This window comes from Amphiura filiformis, chromosome 16, assembly GCF_039555335.1.
Source record: "Amphiura filiformis chromosome 16, Afil_fr2py, whole genome shotgun sequence".
Lineage (NCBI taxonomy): Eukaryota > Metazoa > Echinodermata > Ophiuroidea > Amphilepidida > Amphiuridae > Amphiura > Amphiura filiformis.
In genome coordinates, this window is record NC_092643.1 from 42,490,316 (window position 1) to 42,497,438 (window position 7,123).

Genomic DNA, 7,123 nt, shown 5'->3' on the forward strand with positions numbered 1-7,123 from the left:
CTACGCAGAAATTATGCGCGATAAATCATACAAATTTGTCACAATTTTACATCACTTTAGACAGTATTGCAATATCTTGATGATTTTTAGGCATTTTGAACGGCAACTTGAGTATTTTCAGAAGTCAAATATCGCGCCAAGGGGATGACACTCTTATTCACGCATTCATTTACAACGCAAACTTGTATCGAATCCCGGTGGTTTGCGACCAATGAAATGTCCGCACCCCTGGATTTATTAATCCCTGGTATGAATTATGTATTAGATTTGTCAAGGCAATAACCACGATCCGTTTTGTAATAATATAAAAGCACTTGCAATAGAATCCCGCTGAGTTCAATGAACTGCGCCCTGAAACCGATGGAGAAGTGCCCCATAAAGAAGCTATCCCATTGACCTCTATTAACAGGTCAGTGAGCTCTCCATACACAAATGAACAAGTACAATAGGACAAGGCCAGCACCTATTACCTGCTTAGTAACATGTTATTTTGAAGTCTTGAAGATTAGTAATCGTCTGTGCATATGAACTGCGCATTTATGATGCAAAATATTAGTTCTATATAATATAAAATTATGATATACAAAACGACTAATAAAATCATGTCATCATGGCGTCATGTCAAAGGTTCATTATATCCCGTATGTTTGTTTTAAATTCATATATATATTTGAAAACAATTTCTACTCCAATTTAATATGTACTCAGGTGGAACCTTGCTTTTTTTTAATTTTCATTTCTTTTTATGTAACAAATTCAGGTTTTTCCATTACGCGGGGCCGCCGGGCAATACAAATTTAATGCTAACATTGAATGAACGCAGAATCAAGAATGGGCGTTTCTAGTACATACAGCGTCTGACTTTACCTGAGGTCCTAGCCTAAGTCCCATGGGCTCCAAGAGTGGCTCTCCATACACACATGAACAAATACAATGACGGGTCGCCATTGCTCTCCATACACAAATGATCAAATACAATGGCGAGTCCGACTGCCATGCAAATGAGCCAAATGAGCAGACCCTCTCAAGGGTCTGCTCTGTGATACCACACTGATCATACTGATCTTTATGTTATTACAGCGAGGCCCACATACAATGTTCAACACAAAGTGAACGATGTTATAACTTGGAGGGCTAACAAACCAACACCGCCAAATTCGACTGACGTGTGTACAACGTGGGATGCTATGAGGAAATTGAATACTCGTTGTCTGATCATGCATGTGTGTTTATGGTTCGGATAGCGGTTACTTAGCAACTCTCGTTCCGCCTTGGGTTTATTGAATACACTCTATATAAAGTCATCAATATGTCGTTTCCAGTCCTTGGCTGAACTATTGGGTTCAGCTATTATTTTTTTTAATAATTCTGTTACCCCATAGCATTAAAAACTAGTATTTTGATAATTAAAATAGCTGGATGCGGTATGCAGCTGACTGGGGTGGTTACGGGTCGTTAAAACCACTAGAACCACAAACCGCGAAATATGGATATCCAACTAGTTTGCCCCGCAGGGCTACAAAGCACCATTAACCGCGAAATATGGATATCCAACTAGTTCACCTCGCATGGCTACAAAGAACCACTTAGCGCGCAATATTTTTTACCTCAAAAAAAGAATTAATATCTACCAAAAAACGTTTCAAAACGTAAAAAGCGGCCAAAGTTTAAAAAATCTTTCCTGTGTGGCTTTTCACCCATTTTTTAAACTTGGTCCCATTTATGAATGTTTTTAAAGACCCATACGAAGTCATCTATAGGCTACTTGTTGGTTTTCTTAGTTGTCAATGTTTATTTTGTAGAGCAAATGAATTAATGTCCGTGCGTAATTGAAGTTTTTTTCCGTATAGACGTTATAATGTATTTTGTAGCAAATACTCACTTTGTTAAATTCTTCATCGTCATGTGCGATTCTGCGCCTTATGTACAGATGTAGGGCCTATATGTAGCAGGTTGACACACAGTCAATTTGCTAAGTATATATAATACTCTACTACTCTTTATGATCACGCAATATAATAAAACATAAACCTTGAAATGTTTTTGATAATACATACGGTAGCCTACGTCATATTGCACCGCTTTCGAACAGTCTTAAACCTATAAGAGTACATTGTTGCATGCAGGTTGCATGTAAAAATTAGGACTCATTCTTCATGTTAATACTACTTTACTAAATGGGACCAAGTTTAAAAAAGGGTGAAAAGCCACACAGCAAAGATTTTTTAAACTTTGGCCGCTTTTTACGTTTTGAAACGTTTTTTGGTAGATAACACTGCCCAACACAGTTTTTGGTGACTTTGGTTTGAGAGTTGTTTTTAGGTAATTTTGGGTCGCCGATTTCAAATATAGCATTAGGTTTTGCATATCACGTCAAATTTTCACTCTATGACTATAAATCATGTAGAAATATACAAGATTCCATGTGTTTCAGAGCTCCATTATGTGGTGCAAAGCATCATGGGAAGGTATGATTGTCTGCTATTTTAAAAGCTTAAAAGCTGTATTTATCAGTCATCATGTATCATGTACAATATTTTAAGACAAACATGACATAGGCAAAAAGTATAACTCATCCTGTCCTTGCTTATTAAACATATGTGTTCTAAATAGTAATTCATGAAATTTCACCATTTGTCATAGAAAAAAACTTGACCTGATAGGGAAAAACTGATGCCGTATTTGAAATCAGCGACCCCAAATTAGTTAAAAACAACTCTTAAATCCAAGTCACCAGAAAAAAAGTTAAATTTTGTTGGCCAGTGTAATCATTGGTGTAATGGAATATCAATAGATTCAAGTAGTGCAATTAAATTAAATCAATATAATCCGAGAACAACATTCAGCTACAAACCAGAGAGTAGATTTCCTTGAGAGGGCACTCTATTCACGTGGTTTCTTTTCCAACGCTAAAAGATCACGAATTTTGGTGGTTTGCAAATGAAAAGTGTCCGCACTATCGATTGATTACGTAACTGTTATGAATAATTTATTGGGTTTTTCAATGCAATCGCCTCGACCCATTAATACATATTATCTGTATTATCAAAGTACTTGGAATAGCATCCGGTGAGTTCACTGAACTACGCCCTAATACTGATGGAGTTTTAATGGCGTTTAATGGCGCTAATCCTCTCCATACACAGATGAACAAATACAATAGATGAAGGTCAACACGTATGACCTCCTATGTGACATGTTATATGTGACCCCTCAGCACAACTGAGCCCGGATGTCGCCAGTGCCACTATTGAGATATGCTCCATTGAACTTAACAATAAACAATAGGAAACAAAGGATTTATTGACTGTTTTATTGATTTTTCACTACTTAAATGTCAAGTACTATAGACATGATATACATCATTTTAAAGCTAATTTCAAGCATAATATTTTGGTTGAATATCTCAAAAATGATGATTGGCGACTTCCGGGCTCATTTGTGCTGAGGGGTCACATATGTGATGTACAAAAACCTGAATATCATAAAGATCAGTATTCGTTTGTGCATATGAACTGCACATTTACGTTTCTAAATATTACTCATTATATATAATGACAAATATTGGTATTATGACAATATACAAATATTAACTGCTCATGAGTGTGATGGTAAAAATATACCAGCCCGAATTGAAAGATGGATTGTTCCATTTCACGAGCCGGAACGGCGAGTGAAATGGAACAATCCATCTTTCAATGAGGGCTGGTATATTTTTACCATCACACGAATAAAAGCAGTTAATATTTGTTTTATATAACTCATCTATAGATTCTAGTCATTTGATATTGTATTATCACAAGATTTCAAAGGCAAAAAGTCTATCAATAATATGAATGAATTATTACTTATCCCCCACAATAATGGTATGATCCATACTGCCAGCCAGCTAGTTTGGGTTCCATAGTTCAAAAGTCAAGTAACGTTTATGCAGTTAACTTAAACATCAATAAACACCGAAATCCATAGTTCAAAAGTCAAGTAACGTTTATACAGTTAAACATCAATAAACACCAAAATCCAAAGCAAGTTATCCAAAACAAGTTTCCAACATATGTACAAGAAGCCATCAATTAGGCTACTGCTGATTGTAAAAATTAACTGAACAACCGTGGAAGTTTAAAGTGAGAGTCTGACGGTTGCTAGTATTCAATGAACTGTTCATGCTGTACGCATTGTTCATAATGTCAATGTCTTGCAAAATGCGATTCTCTTGTGAATCTGTCAATACTGCAAGGTCTCCAAGATCACCATCACCCATGGTTTGTTCATTATTAGGTACCGGTACAATATCCATTCCAACTGCAGGCTTAGGCCTAGCCGTAGCAATACTACCACTAGTGCCAGCTCCGGTACTCGCTGGCTGCGGCTGCTGTTCAACAGCTTCAGTACGTGTTGGCCTAGCCTCCGGGCCTAGCTTAGCATGCTTAGCATGACTACTTTCATGACTTGGGTTTGCAGGAGAAATGACTTTGCGTGCTATTGCTGCGCTCATTTTCCGTTTCGTGTCCTCCGACGTTCTACTATAGTGCTTTATACTCTGTTCCGAGTGATGGCCACTTACAGACATTATATCTCGGTTCTCAAATCCATGTCGATCTAACACCGTTACGCATTTTTCTCGCAAACAGTGATTTGTGTACACCTTTGAGCAACCTGCATCTTGTGATATTACTTTTACCTTTTTACCTAGAGTGTTCACGCCGACTGGCATGTTACAGTGCCAGGGCTCGTCCTCGGAATCGGGTACCTGATCTTTAGGCTTTTGCCAGAAGGCAGGACAGTTTGGATTTAATTTAGACGTGTATGCCAGGAACGACTTGACGGGACAACGTTCGTTTCCGGGAATTTCGCACATCATTCCGCCAGTAATCTCGTCAGCATTTTCACGGTTGTTTTTCGTCAGCTCGTCGCGACGTGTTATTGCTCTTAAGCCATCATCACCCGTTTCAATTATAAAGTCCGATTCCTTCATTGAACGGAGGTTTTCCTGGCCACGGTTACATAAGAAGAGCATAATATCAACAAAAACTTTGTTTTGCAAACCTTTTGGAGAAGATGTATCCATCGAAGCTTGTATTTTTTCAAAGTCTGGCTTCGGAATTGTTGGTTTGTGCTTCACATAACCAAGTCCTTCTTGTTTAAGCTTAACTAACATCGCTTTGAAGCTCTTGTTGCTCTCTGTAAATTCATTGTCTTTGACAATATCCCATCCTCGAAGGTCTTGAAAATGACGTTGGACTCCATAGCGTATTCCTTGCATTGATTTTTTGGTGTACAAGGTACCATCTTCTTTGCGTAGCGCTGCATAAAATTTGCTGAGGAACACGTCCAGCTGATCTGCTGTCATTGCTTCTACCTCAACCAGGCTGGCTCCTCCTCTTACTTGTGCATACTCTGCTAGTATCCTGACAGCGTACTTTATTTGTCTCTTTGTATTTTTACTGTCTGCAGCATCGTATAGCGTCTGTAGGTCGTCATCTTCGATTAAAGCAAAGCGAACTTGTGGATCAACTTTTTTGACCGCCGCCATGATTATTACAACAATTTCGTCTGCACCAATTTACATAGTCATCACCAGAAGGTGAAGTTCAATGCTCATAATTTTGTAATAGGACATGACCACTTTGCATTTAGCATGAGATTAAATACTACATTTAATCTCTTCAACGACTTGCTTTGGCTACTTAATATAGAATGAATAATGTTAGCGCACAGAACGGGACTGGATAAGAGATGGTTTACTATTAAACAGATGCAGGTGATAGTTTTTACCATCACCACGGATGATGCGATGGTAAAAATGATAAATGATCATGTGTTACAATCTCACCAATCAAATGACTAGAATCTATGGATGAGTTATATAATACGGTATATACATTGTATATAAAACGACTAATAGATCCTACTATCATGGCGTCAGGTCAATGTTCATCATACCCCGTATGTTTCTTAAAATTCATTCATATTGAGACAAATTGCTGTGCCAATTTTATTGGTGCACAGGTAGAACCATGTTTTTTTTAATTTTCATTTCCTTTTAATGAAAGAATTAAGGTTTTCCACTGCACGGGGGCCACAAGGGTGATACTAATTTTAATGCTATATTTTCAAAACGAATACGTGCTCCCGGTTGGCTCTATAGCGATTTCACAGAAAAGGTATTGTTAGTGCAATGCAGCGTCGGACTCTAGCTGAGAGCGTAGCCTAAGTCATTCCGGACTCCAAAAGGGCTCTCCATACACAAATGAACAAACACAAAGGAGGGTAGTCTCCTCCGTGACCAGCTTGATTTCGATGGAGCGGAACCAAATTGGCTGCGGAGGAGACGGGTCATTTGGATATGCAAATTAGGTAGTGTCGCTGCCCTGTACAAACTGCCATTGATACAATGAATAATTATAAGCAGAATATAGCAATGCATACATAATGTATAATACAACATACATAGTATGGATTTTTAAGAGTTGTGCGTAGAATATATTAAATTATACATAACAGAATTATTGATCATTGATTGAATGAGTAAACACTATTTTGTAAATTATTCTCTACAAATTATTTCAAATTAAACTTAAGTGTATTTCGACTGTGATAAATGGCAATTGCTGAATAAATTGCAAACAATGAATAATTATAAGCAGAATATAGCAATGCATACATAATATATAATACAACATACATAGTATGGATTTTTAAGAGTTGTGCGTAGAATATATTAAATTATACATTACAGAATTATTGATCATTGATTGAATGAGTAAACACTATTTGGTAAGTTATTCTCTACAAATTATTTCAAATTTTAATTTAAGTTTAAATTTAAGTATAAAAACTCATTAAGTGTATTTCGACTGTGATAAATGGCAATTACTGAATAAATGGCAAATATCACCTCAAACCCCTATAAATTTGATAATAACAGAACATTTGTGCATAAAGTCTGAAATTGTGCGCACACAAAGCTCAAATTCAGCCTCCCTAAATCCGCCATTTTAGGCAAATTCGCTACATTATGACCATCATAATGTAAACTTATGGAAAGCACATTTTCTATCAAACAATCATTTTGCACCCGTGTGGTTTATGCAGATCCCCTTCCAGACGAGTCTTGGAGTTT

The 7,123-nt window shown here is 37.1% G+C and overlaps 1 protein-coding gene across 1 annotated transcript; it reads right to left on the reverse strand.

Annotated features, from left to right (window-relative positions):
• Window positions 1-3,866: 3,866 nt before the first annotated feature.
• On the reverse strand, window positions 3,867-5,867 carry LOC140136025 (uncharacterized). Its single transcript, XM_072157731.1, has one exon. It carries the CDS (start codon window positions 5,531-5,533, stop codon window positions 4,079-4,081), a length of 1,455 nt encoding a protein of 484 aa, XP_072013832.1. The 5' UTR covers window positions 5,534-5,867; the 3' UTR covers window positions 3,867-4,078.
• Between the last annotated feature and the right edge of the window lie 1,256 nt (window positions 5,868-7,123).